Genomic DNA, 12,595 nt, shown 5'->3' with positions numbered 1-12,595 from the left:
AGCCTCTCTCAGGTTCTCTCTGGCCTGTACTCCACCTCTCCCCTTCCAGCCCACGTGCTGGGTCGAGTGGAGAGGGGTCCTGCTCAGCTTGGCCTCTGCAGCCTCTTCATGACCCCCTCAACCCCAGGGCCTTGCTCAGGCTTGTTAGAGGGCTGATTCCACAGTCAGGACATGCCTGGGCTCTAATCTCAGCTCCCAGATGACCAGCTGTGTGACCTCAGGCAAATTGCTTTCCCTCTCTGAGCCTCAGTTACCTCATCTGTAAAATGGAGATAATCATAATGCCTATGGCAGGATTGTTGATGGGGTTTGATGGATAATGTGTGTAAAGTGCTTAGCACACAGCCTGGCGAGATAAGCAGCCCTAAATGGTGGCAGTTGTGTTATTATTATTATCCTTTTTGCCTGGATTAGTACACCAGCTTCCTAGCGGATTAAGGGGTTTCACTCCATCTTCTGCCCTGGCCCCACATTATTCTCCTTACAACAGCCAGCGTGATTCTGTTAAAAACTAAATTAGAGCTGTTCCCGCCTCTGCCCAGCAATGGGGATTTGGGCTCAGAGAAAACACCCAACTCTTGCCTACAGGGCCCCACGTGACCTGCCAACTCCTTCCCACGTGACCTGTGACCTGGGGCAGCCACGCTGGCCTTCTGCCTGTTCTTCCAACACCAAGACCTGTTCCTGGGACCTGGCAGGGGAGGCCCCACCCCAGGGCCTTTGCACTTGCTGTTGCCCCTGGGCTCCTCTTTCCCCTGCCATGGCTCATTCACACCCTTCCCTGAGGCCCCTCTGACAACCCAATTTACAACTGCACACACCCTCTCCGACTGCCCGCTCCTCCCAGCTGTGTTTCCCTCCACAGCCCTTATCACCAGCTGACTTGCTCTATATTTCTATTTTTATTTTGCTTAGTGACTGCTCCCCACACTTGCCCAAAAGCAGAGATTGCCATCCAGCACACAGTAAGTGCCCAAAAACGCTCAGAGTGTGTCGGGGATATTTTTTTAATTGCCTGTCTCTCTTCTATTTTCTCTACAGTGAGCTTGCTGTAGTTGTGCATTCATTTAGCTGATGTTTCCTGCACACTTGCCATGGCTGCCTGGGAGCAGGCAGGGCAGGGGAGCCATAGAGGAGACGGGTCGTGCTGGGCTATACCACCATCGTGACTGTTCCCAGTTAAGGAAACAGACTCGCAGAGCCGAATTACACAGCTGGGGGGCCTGGATCAGAACCAGAGAGCTCGGCTCTGTGGGGCGTGGCGATTCAGGCTGTCAGTGCCCGGGACCCACTGCACGTCCGGGCAATTCAGGCTCCTTACCTGCCCTGTCTGCCCTCCTCTCCCCATTGAGCCCCCTGCCCCAGCCGCCCTGGCCCAGGCTCATTCCTGCCCCAGAGCCTATGCCAACTCTGCCTATACGTTCTTTGGCTATTTTTACTATTTTTTTAATTTAAAAAAGATTTAAACATTTGATCCAACTGGAATTCATTGGGTTGGGGGGAGGAGTAAGAAGTAAGACAGAGATCCGGTTTTATTTGTTTTTCCCAAATTACTACTCAATAGCAAGTCTTATTTTCTCACTGGTTCTACGCAGGAAAACTACACCTTTGTAAATGTGTAACTGTCTGCCTTGCTGAACTCTCTCGTTAGCTTAATAGCTTCTCAGATGATAAAGGCAACCATCTTGTGTGAATTTGCCGCCTTCCTTTAATGATTTACTTATTCCTCTTTATTAGGCATGTCATTTATCGCCTCCCCCATCTCCTGCTGAGGCTAGGGCAGTGAGTCAGCTCCCACCATGAACTGTGCTCCTGTCGGATTCTTCTGGCGTGTCTCAGCTTTGGGGAACGTTATTCATAAGCTAGCTCGTCACTAGTCACCACTGGTTTGACTCTATCATGAATTACAGTATTTACCAATATGCAGTGACTCTGGCTCTCAATTGATACTTTTGGCATCAAATTCCACAGTAAGAGCTCTTTGCTTCTCTATCCCTCTCTCTGTGTTTCTCCGGAAGACCTTTGCCCTAAGTTTACTCTTAAACTTTTGGTGTCTCTTTAAGATATGTCTCAACAACTAATTTTGTTTGATTTTGGTTTTTGATCAAGTCCTAGTTGGGGCAGTACCTGAGTTTCTGAGTCAGGGCATTAACAGTAAGGGTGATAAATATACTCATTAGTTTTTGTTACTATAATTGGTCAATATATACCCTTGAACTATCTCTGTACACTTAGCCAATGTTTCACTGTATATAAAATGAGTGTCTTAAGTTTATTTACCTATTTACTTATTTACAACTTAAATAACAAGGTTAAACAAAGTAGTTCAGTGGCAGGCAGAACAGAGCTGGTATGGCAGCTCTGTGCCACAAAGTCTCGAGGAGGTCTAGTCTCCATCTAGCCCCCACAGCTTCCCCCATAGTGCAAAATGGCTGCTGGAGTTCTGGCCATCACATCTAAGTTCCAGACAGCAGGATGGAGGAAGAGCAGAAGGGCACACTCCTTTATCTTTAAGGAACCTTCTCAAAGTCCCTCACAACCTTATTGGCCTGGACTTGGTGGGATGGCCATGCCCACCCAAAAATCTGGTCTCTGTAACAACTAAGGAAGAGGGGAAGAGTGGCTAACGGGAAGCCGCTAGCAGCCTGGGCCTTAGAATACCATACAACACTCTACCTTTTTTCCCTTCCATATTGTTTCAGCAGTCAGAGGCAGCACTCTGCCTGAGTTGACCTAGGGCGGCTTTTTTTCAGTGGGATTCTGCCTGCTTTGTACAAGATTCTGGCCTCAGGCGGGGGTGGGCAGCTGAGAAACTGCACGGCCCTCCAGGCTTTTGAAAAAGGTCCTCTCCCTCCTCTCCATCGGTCCTCCAGAGAGGGCCTGCCCCGTTTTGCAGCCACTGAGTTCCATGCTTTGGCCACGGGAGGGTGGGAAACCCCGCCTCCCCATGCAGCCCAGCCGCTGCCCCCTCCTCTCCACCCCCAACCCCGCTTCTGCCTTGGCCCCGGGGCTGCACCTGGAGTCTGCAGCCCACACCCCTCTTCCTCACGCTTTTCTCTGGGGACAGCCCCTGTGGCTTGTCTGCTCGCGTCCTGGCAGCGCTGGGCACAAAGTCAGTGCTTAATTCCTTGTTGACTGATTAGGAGGAAGTGAGGACGGAATTTTGGCATTGGGAGTTCTCTGTGTTGTGGTATCCAGGAGCGTGTGCAGGGTGTCTACGTGTTTTCACACGCAATTGAAACGTTTGCTGAAATGGCCATCGTGACAGTTAAGGTTTACTGAGTACTTACCGTGTCTCACGCACCATTCTCGCATTTTGCAAGTTCGTGGTCATGACGATCCTGATGTTGGTGCCGGGAGCCTCCGCATTTTGCGGGAGAGGCATCAGGTACAGGAGGCTGTCACTTGCTCAGCTCGGAAGGGTTGAAGCTGGGATTTGAACCCAGGCCTCTTGCTCCAGATGCTTCCACAGGAGAGACTAGTAAGGTGGCTGGAGGCTGGGATGGAGAGAGAGGCCCAAGACTGGATTCCAGCCCCCACTTTGCCCCAACCAGTGAGGAATCCTGGGCAAGCCACACCTCCCTCTCAGAAATAAGGGCCAGGCTTGATCAGGGGTTGTAGCAGTGCCTGTGGGCCTGGCGGGGTGCAGGCAGGGACCCTAAGTCAAAGAAGGGGGCCGAGAGCGATTGTTGCCATGTGGGCACGCGGACCTGGTGCAGTCTTCCAGAACACTCCCGAGAAAACAGAAATCCCGAGTTTCGTTTGCCACCTCCTGACCTGCGGATTTCAGTGACTAATTGTTGAAGACACGCGGCGAACCAAAATAACATGTCCGCTGCCTGTCTTGGCAAATGAGTTACCGGTTTACAAATCCTGAGCTGGGCCACCTGAAGAGGCTCTTCTGCCTTCAAAATGCCAGATTCCAAAGCAGCCCTCTGCTCTCTAAGAGCTTCCGTCTCCCCGGAAATGTGTCTGCATACACCCAGATACAGACACCAGGAAACCTCACATGAAGGGACCCAGGGCCGGGGCTGGGCAGCCAGAGGAGGTGTCCTGGGGAAAGGGTCCTGCGGAAAGCTGGCTGCAGACAGCAGGGGGATGGTGTCCCAGGCAAGCCGCACAGCACAGAGAAAGGCAGGAGCAGCAGGGCATGGGCCCCGGCCTCGAGCTGCTCCTCGCTCGCTCGCTAGATCCGTGGGTCCTCTTGTGCCCGGAGCCAGGCCTGTCCTGGGCTATTAGTCATGTCAGCTCGACAGGTGAGAGAATGGAGCTTAAGTGACTCACCCAAGGCCCCCGGAGGGGAGCGGCACTGAGCAGGTCGGACTGCATTCTGCTCCAGCACCTCCCGGCGAGGCAGGGACAGTGGCTCTGGGGTGGGTGGATCGATTTCTTCAGTGGAAGAAGGAGGAGGAGAGTCTGAGGCTTCAGAGTCGGTTCTCTGTGGGAACCCGGGAAGGAGCCACTGGGCTGTCGGGAGTTTCCTGGGTGAGGCGCAGCCACAGGGATGCTCCTGCGTGTTCTAGAAGGAGAGAGGCAGCACTCTGCGTACCTTGATTTGGTTCACTTATCACCATGTCAGTTAAAGACTGACCGTGTGAACTGAGCAGAACCGAGGGATCAGAGGTCACCACAGGGTAGGCGGGGAGCCAGGTGCCACAGGGACCTGCTCCAAATCCCACCCCTGGCCTCAGGAGACCCCTCCACCCTCCAGACCCCACCCTGTCTCCCTTCCGTAGAAGGAGGTAATTGGCCCAATCAACATCTCTCTCCCAAATGGTGCATGTGACCACCAGTGACTTCAGGTGGCACCTCACGGGGAACTGTTTTTTTTTCCTTTTTAAATTTTAATAGTCATGTGTTAATTTTCACCTGAATTAGAAAAAAGTAACTGCGTCACCGAACCTGGCATTTCCCCATACCCTTAGTCAGTGCTTACCGTGCGCAGGGCGCAGTAGTGACAACATACACTCACTCACATATCTGCATCTCCTTGATACCATCGTTATCCTCTATTTACAGGTGGGGAAAATGAGGCACAGAGAGGCAAAGGCACTCACCAGAGGTCTCCCAGCTTCCAGGTGGCAGAGCTGGGCTGGAGCCCAGGCAGCTGGCCCCAGAGTCTCACTCCCAGCCTCTCCTATATTTTTGCTCAGACTGGGGGTGAATCAAAAACAATAGCAGCACAGGTGGTAAACACAGGTAATTGGGAAGGTGGTAAACACATGGCAGAATGTTCCGGAGGACTAGAGTTACGTGGTCTCCAAGGGCCTGTCCAGCCAGGGAGTTTTATAATTTCAGGAGAAAAATGCCAGATTGGAATTTTATGTCAGGTAACTATATTTTTATAATAGGTAGTATGTCCACGTGGTTCACAGATCAAAACTATATAAAACGGTCTACACGGAGGTGTCTCAAACATTGCAGCAGTTCCTGTGTGTCCTCCAGGGCTGCTCTGTGCAAATACAAGCAAAGAGAACACATCCTTCCTCCTCTTCCCCTGTGTCCAAAAGGCAGCACACCGTCTACCCACCTAGATTTTGTTCACTTATCAACAGAGTCTCGAGACCTGTCCCTACACCAGAGGGCTTTCCTGCAGCCTCAGTGCTTCTCACAGGTGCGTGGAATTCCAACAGCTAGACATCCCTGTCATCAGCCCGTCCTCTATTGATAGGCGTTTGGGTCGTTTCCCAAATTTTGCTACTACCAACAAGGCCACAAGTAATGATAACCTCGTACGTACATCATTTTGTGCAGGGCAGGTAACCTTTGGCTTTGGGACCATCTCACGGTGAGAAATGGTCCCTTGGAGTGGTTGTCAATTGACATTCCCCAAGGTGAATGAAAGTGATAATCTTTTCATATGTTTAAGTCTTATTTGTACTTTTTTCTCTTACTGTTCATATCCTTTGCCCACTTCTCTATTGGGTCTTTCTTTCTTAATTGATTTACATTGCAAATATTTTCCCCCCGGGTTGTCATGTCTTTTGATCTTGCTGTTGGCATTTTTTGCAGAAAGAGTTTTGTTTGTTTATTTGTTTGCTTTCGTGCATTTTAATATTTATGCAGTTGAATGTGTCAAACTTTTCTTTTGTGGTCTCTGGACTTATGAGTCATGGTTAAGGAAGCCTTCCCCACTGGAAGTTTAGTTATAAGGAATTTGTCCGTGTTTTCTGCTAATAAAAAGCCAACCTGTTCACGGGGAGGGGAATGATGAGAGAATACTCTGGGCCCAGAAGCACCATCTTCCGTTAGACAGTGAACCCGACGCTGCTCACCTGGTGTTTTCCTCCGTCGACCCCCATGCAGGCTGATCTGGGGAGGCAGCAGCCTCCTCCGGCTCAGGGCTGACACCAGCATGGCTCTCCTCATGCACCTGCTGGTCTGCACCTTCGGGCTGGGCTCCTGGGTGGCCATCAACGGGCTCTGGGTAGAGCTGCCCCTACTGGTGATGGAGCTGCCCGAGGGCTGGTTCCTGCCCTCCTACCTCACGGTGGTCATCCAGCTGGCCAACGTCGGCCCCCTCCTGGTCACCCTGCTCCATCGCTTCCGGCCCGGCTGCCTTTCCGACGTGCCTGTCGTTTTCGCCGTGGTGGCTGTGGGCACTGTCACCTGCATCCTCCTGGCTTTCCTCTGGAACGTCACCTCCAGGGTGCAGGGCAACTACTACAGCATCGCCTTTGTCATCCTCACCTTCTTCCTGGCCCTGGTGGACTGCACCTCCTCCGTCACCTTCCTGCCCTTCATGAGCCGGCTGCCCCCCCGCTACCTCACCACCTTCTTTGTGGGCGAAGGACTCAGCGGCCTCCTGCCTGCCCTGGTGGCTCTCGCCCAGGGCTCGGGTCTCACCACCTGCGTCAACGTCACTGAGACATCAGACACCACCCTACGCCCGCAGACCACCGGGAACACCAACACCACACAGGTACCTGCCCTCCCCAGCTCCACTGCAGTGCTCCGTGCTGGCTCACAGCGAGGTGGTGCGGAGGGCTTGCTTCCTAGGTGTCGGGTAGACCAGTGTTCTCGACCCAGTGCACTTGAGCTCTCCTGGGGGAGCTACCGAAACACACCAGAGGCCCCCCCACATATCCAGACCAATTAAACAAACTCTGAGGGTGCAGCTTCTCTGAAGTCCTTGGGGTCAGATGTGTTTTGGAATCTGAAGTTTCAGATTTTAGAACCCGCCCACCCCAGTCCGGGACAGCGCCTATGACTCAGCAATCCAGCCCAGCGACACCGCTGCCCCAAACCCCAGGGGCAGTCACGCCCAGTGGGCAGGTTAGGGCTCTGAACAAACTCCCATTGGTTCAGGGGTTGCTGCCAACTAAGTCATGAAAACATTCTGACTCTCAGAGCTTTTTGGATTTCAGAATTGCAGATAAGGGATCGTGAACTTGTATTTGTTAAAAATTCCCCAGGTGATGCTAACGTACAGCTAGGGCTGGGAATTATAGACATTAGACATTGCACTGATACCTTGTGTTAAAACATCAAACATTTTTTCCGCTGGATATTGGACCATTTATGTACATCTGTTATTATAGAAACTGCAGTACTACAGCTGTTGCAAACCAAGGGCTCCAGGCCACCGTGGCCTGCAAGCATTTTTTTAAAGTATTTGAATTAGTTGATGACACTTAATTTTTCTGACATTTCACATCTATAAATCTAGATGTATGGCATCTCTTGAAAAGAGATCTGGCCACACGAGGCCATGTCACCACAGGGTGACTTTGGGCGGGGCTGAGAAGCAGGGGCCCTTAGGTGGGGGGCTCTCCCCGCCGGTGGTCTCCAGCCAGCCCCTCCTCTGAACATATCTGTGGCTGCCAGCCCTGGAGGGCAGTAGAGTGGAAAAAGGCTTAGCTTCTGAGTCAGAAGGAACCACGTGGACTGGCTTCCCCACGTACTCCCTGTGATGCTCAAGTAAGACAAGCTATTCTGACACCTCTGTTCCCTCTAAAACGGGGACCATGGTCTCCCCTGCACAGGGCTGTCAGGAGGAACAACGAGCTGATACACACCAAGTGCTGGGCTCAGGAGGCAATCAGTGGATGTGAGCAATTCTCATCATGACTCTAGTAGTTACGTGTGTATTATTCATCACTTATTAATAATGCATGCTATTTCTTACTTATTATATATTATCATTGTTAATGTTGTTGTTACCTGTGTCCCAACAGGACCCAGGGATCCGACTCACCCTTATTTTGTCTCTCCCCAGGGAGCGAGCATTTTTGTGTCCGCCCTCACGGGGACGGCGCCCTCCGTGGCCCATCTGCAAACCCGCTACCTCCCCGCCAACTTTTCGCCCCTGGCCTTCTTCCTCCTGCTCTCCTTCATGATGGCCTGCTGCCTCCTTGCGTTCTTTCTCCTCCAGCGTCAGCCCAGGCACTGGGAAGCCTCGAGAGAAGACATCCTCTCCTCTCAGGTCACCCTCCACTCCATCCGACCGCGGGAGGAGAAGGAGCTGGGGCCCCCGGGCCTGGTGGACAGCGGCAAGGGCCAGGGGCAGCTGGAGGAGAAAACGGCGGCCCGCCCCCCGGCGCACCTGGCCCTCATCTACGTCCTAGTGGCCTTTGTGAATGCGCTGACCAACGGCGTTCTGCCCTCCGTGCAAAGCTACTCCTGCCTCTCCTACGGGCCGGTTGCCTACCACCTGTCGGCCACGCTCAGCTCCATGGCCAACCCTCTCGCCTGCTTTCTCTCCATGTTCCTGCCTAACAGGTCCGCCCCCGTCTGGCCCTGGGGAACCCTGGTGGGGGCACCCTTCATTTCAGAACCCAGAATTCCAAACCTCACCTATCAGGCTATATGTGTAGTGGTGGAGAATATGGTTTCCAGGGCTTGACTGCCTGGCTTCAAATCCCGGCTCCGCCACTTACTAGCTGTGTGATATTGGACCAGCTACTCTACGTCTCTGTGCCTCAGGGATACCTATCTGGAAAATGGGATAATAGGTCTACCTCCTAGGGTTGCTGGGAGCACGAGATGAGCTAATATTGTAAAGATTTGAGAGCGATGCCTGGGGCACGACAGGTCCAGTGTAAGCGTTGACCATCACTGCCACTGGCCGTGAGGAGGAGCAAGCACACGGGGACTGAGGTGCCCATTTACAAATAGAAACCGTGAGTCTCAGAGAAAGGGCTTCCCCTGGTCTAATTCCCAGAATTTCAGCCCTGCCCTCCTGCCTCCAGCCCACACTGGCTCCCTTACAGCTGCAGTTCTAGAAGAATGGCTGGGCAAATTGATAAAATGCAGATTGAGCCAGCCTAGATTGGGACCTGGGATTTCACGTTTTAATAAACAACCTAAGTGGTTCTGATGCACGGGCTTCAGACCCCAGGAGGAGAAACAACCACCTTGGGGTCATGAAACTTCAGGTCCCACAGCCTCCCGTCCACCCCTCTGCCCTGCCTGTCCTCACTGGCCTCTCAGACCTGCTCACACCCTCTCCCCCAGCCCTGCCCACCCCCACCTGCTCACACCCCCCTCCCCCAGCCCTGCCCACGCCTGCCTGCTCACATCCCCCTCCCCCAGCCCTGCCCACCCTCACCTGCTCACACCCCCCACCCCCAGCCCAGGATGAAGGGAGAATGAGCACAGGAGAGTTAGACAGAAAATATCAGTTTGCCAGAAAGCTGAATTTTCTCCCTTGAGGCTTAAAAACTGTGGAGGAAGGATAGAGATTTCTGGGGAAGCAGGACCAGAGGCTACAGACCTGCGGAATCCAAGATGCCAGAATGTTAGAAATACAGAACATGAGAGTCAGGGAACCCAAGAATCTCAATGCAAAAAGAGTCCTTAGAGGCCAGGGCAGACCCTCCACTCTGACCCAGGGCCAGTCTTGGTGTCCTCAAGAGTGTGGACAGGGAGACCCCAGGGACAAAGACCTCACTGAAGGATGGTGTCCTCAACTGTCAGACCTAGGGCCGAATGGAAGGCCACCAGTGGCGTGTGTCCGAGCCAGCCCCCAGGGCCCTGGATTGTGCAAACCTCACATTGTAGACAGGGTGGCTGAGGCCGGAGGTGGCACAGAATGGTGCCCCTGTGGCCACACAGGTGGCCCCTGCAGGGCCAGTGCAGGATCAAAGACACCTTCTCGTCTTGTCAGCCCAGCTTCCTGCCTGAGGTTAGGAGTGTTGCAGGAGGAAATGGCAGCAGATGAAATACCAGGCAGGGCCCGGGGCCAGGCCCTACACACTCTCTCCCACAGGTTCCCAGAGCTCTGCAAGGCTCATTTCGCAGGTGAGGAAACTGAGGCTCAGGGACCAGTCTCGCAGCTTAAATGCTGGAACTGGGATTTGAACCAGGTCCACAGAGCACCAGAATCCGTTCTGTTTCTCCTGCTGAGATGCTGGCTCTGCCATTAATGCTCAGGGTGACTCAGGCCCGCCTTGCCCCTCAGGAGCCTCGCTGACCCACTTGAACCAGGTGGCCTGGAAGTTTCCACATGGGTCTAACCTCTAACCCTGGAGACGCTGACCATTCCGTGTGGCCTCTGGAGGTGGGGGTGGGGGGCAGAGGTCAGGCTTCTCACCTCCATTCACCTCCCGCACTCTGCCCTAGGTCTCTGCCATTCCTGGGGGTCCTCGCGATGCTCGGGACTGGATTTGGGGCCTACAACATGGCCATGGCCGTGATGAGCCCCTGCCCCCTCTTGCAGGGCCACTGGGGTGGGGAACTCCTCATCGTAAGTATCCTGCCTGTGGAGCTGCTCCCCATCCCACCCCACCCCCCCACCTAGCCAAGGCGGGGGTAGACATGGGGTACAGCCCTTTCTATTGACCAAAATTGTTGTGGTTGCTCAGGAAGCCCCAGGTCGGGGCGGCGGGGGGGGGGGGGTTGCCTCTCATTTGAAAGTGGAGGCTTAGGAAGGTGAGGTGGCTGGTCCAAGGTGACAGTCCAGCCTTTCCCCTGAAGGCCACACTCTTCCCACCATGTATGCATCACCAGTGGCCTTCTCCCAGATGCCCTTGACTTGACCATGGGGGACGGAAAAGCCATTGGGTTCTCCTTTGCCCTTGGGGGGGTCAAGTCATGGGGCGCCCTTAGCCGTGCAGGGTCACTCCCAAAAGGCTCTCCTTGAACGTAGAGGTTATTCCATGGGGTCCCCTTAACCCTGTTAGGTCACCCTGCAAGGGCCCTCCGTCCCTGGGGCTCGCCCCAAAGCCCCTTCACTCCGCATCTCTCCCGCTCCCCGCCGCAGGTGGTCTCCTGGGTGCTGTTCACCGGCTGTCTGAGCTACGTCAAGGTGATGCTTGGCGTGATCCTGCGCGACCGTAGCCGCAGCGCCCTCTTGTGGTGCGGGGCGGCGGTGCAGCTGGGCTCGCTGCTGGGAGCCCTGCTCATGTTCCCGCTGGTCAACGTGCTGAGGCTCTTCTCATCTGCTGACTTCTGCAGCCTGCAGTGCTCCGCCTAGGCCCTCTGGAGGGGCATGGTCCACCACAGGGCCCCGCCCCTGCCGCTAATTACTAGCAGCTGGAAACCGGGACTCAGAGAGGCCAGGCGCGTGCCCAAGGTCACAGGGCACGTGGTAAGGATCCGGGAGGCAGAGCCTGAGTGCTTGACCATCAACACAAACTCCCACGGGCCCTGGAAATGCAACGCACAGCACTGCCCCAACTCTGTGCCCCGGTACCTGCGATCCCACCATTTCAGAACTTCCTTCTTCCACTCTTGAGGAAACACTGACTCCAGCATCCAGCTGGAGGCAGGCTCACGGGTATTAAGAGGAAACAGCTGGGAGGGTGAACTGGCCCTTACAAGCTGTGTGACCTTGGGGAGGTCACTTGATTTCTCTGTGCCTCTGTTTCCTCATGCATAAAATGGGAATTGTAATACATAGCACCTACCTCACAGGTTTGGCACACGGCAAGGGGGAGAAGCGCCCTCCTGGGCCATTTCCTGATCTGATGCCCAACAGTTATCACAAGGGTGACAGTCAACACAGCCCAGAAGTGGCCAGAGGGGTAGAGAGAGGACCCTTGCCACCCCGCATCCTTTTCCCACTATCCTCTCAGAGGAGTTTCTGAGGGCAGTAGCGAATGGTGGAATCCTGGCTTCCCAATTCCCAGTATGGAGGGACACTACCCCACACACCCTTTGCTGTCACTCCTGACCCTTGAAGGCCTGCTCCTTGCAGAGTAAGTGAGCTCCTTGGAAACAGAGAAGGGTGATGGCGGGAAGGGGCGACACCAAGCCTCTGCAAGTCAGCCCCCTGCCCGCTCGCCAAGGCTGAGAGCTGGATTTGAGGCCCCGGGAAGCAGCTCACTCAACTGGAGGGAGGAGGAGAGCGCAAGCTGCCTGCTTGTTACTTTGTTTTCACTTTTTTAAAATAAACATTCCCTGCTTTTACACTAAGATCAGCCTTCCAAGAAAAAGTCCAACATGAGCCTCAAAAATGTATCAATATAATCGGTTTTCAGTTGGTTCTAAGGTGGAAGCTGAGCTCAGAAATGGAGAATTTCTGGTCCCAGGACTTCTTTTCTTTAGTGGTTTGTTGGCTTGTCACCACCCCTTCTTTTAAATTTATTTTGAATAGATAATATAGTCACATGTTTCAAACATCAGAAAATATAAAATAGTGTTCAGCAAAAAA

General features: G+C 53.7%; 1 protein-coding gene across 5 annotated transcripts; it reads left to right on the top strand.

The window, feature by feature from the left end:
- Nucleotides 1-982: 982 nt before the first annotated feature.
- SLC52A3 (solute carrier family 52 member 3) lies at nucleotides 983-12,187 on the top strand. 5 transcript variants are annotated; one of them, XM_058563025.1, is made up of 6 exons: nucleotides 983-1,970; nucleotides 5,020-5,199; nucleotides 6,307-6,922; nucleotides 8,219-8,721; nucleotides 10,564-10,687; nucleotides 11,204-12,187. In XM_058563025.1, exons 3-6 carry the CDS (start codon nucleotides 6,356-6,358, stop codon nucleotides 11,414-11,416), a joined length of 1,407 nt encoding a protein of 468 aa, XP_058419008.1. In that variant the 5' UTR covers nucleotides 983-1,970; nucleotides 5,020-5,199; nucleotides 6,307-6,355; the 3' UTR covers nucleotides 11,417-12,187. The 5 variants fall into 5 exon arrangements, with proteins under 5 accessions (XP_058419008.1, XP_058419006.1, XP_058419005.1 ...); XM_058563023.1 differs by having other exon boundaries at nucleotides 5,376-6,922; XM_058563022.1 differs by having other exon boundaries at nucleotides 5,352-6,922.
- Nucleotides 12,188-12,595: the final 408 nt, after the last annotated feature.

This window comes from Diceros bicornis, chromosome 19, assembly GCF_020826845.1.
Source record: "Diceros bicornis minor isolate mBicDic1 chromosome 19, mDicBic1.mat.cur, whole genome shotgun sequence".
Taxonomy (NCBI): domain Eukaryota; kingdom Metazoa; phylum Chordata; class Mammalia; order Perissodactyla; family Rhinocerotidae; genus Diceros; species Diceros bicornis.
Note: the sequence above shows the minus strand (reverse complement) of the source record. Positions and strands in the feature narration are given on the sequence as shown.

Excerpts from the sequence above, each read along its gene's own strand:
- SLC52A3 (XM_058563026.1), top strand. The coding sequence starts at position 6,356 with ATGGCTCTCCTCATGCACCTGCTGGTCTGCACCTTCGGGCTGGGCTCC. Across the intron at positions 6,923-8,218 it reads GGAACACCAACACCACACAG|GGAGCGAGCATTTTTGTGTC; the intron begins GTACCTGCCCTC and ends GTCTCTCCCCAG. Across the intron at positions 10,688-11,203 it reads GGGGTGGGGAACTCCTCATC|GTGGTCTCCTGGGTGCTGTT; the intron begins GTAAGTATCCTG and ends TCCCCGCCGCAG.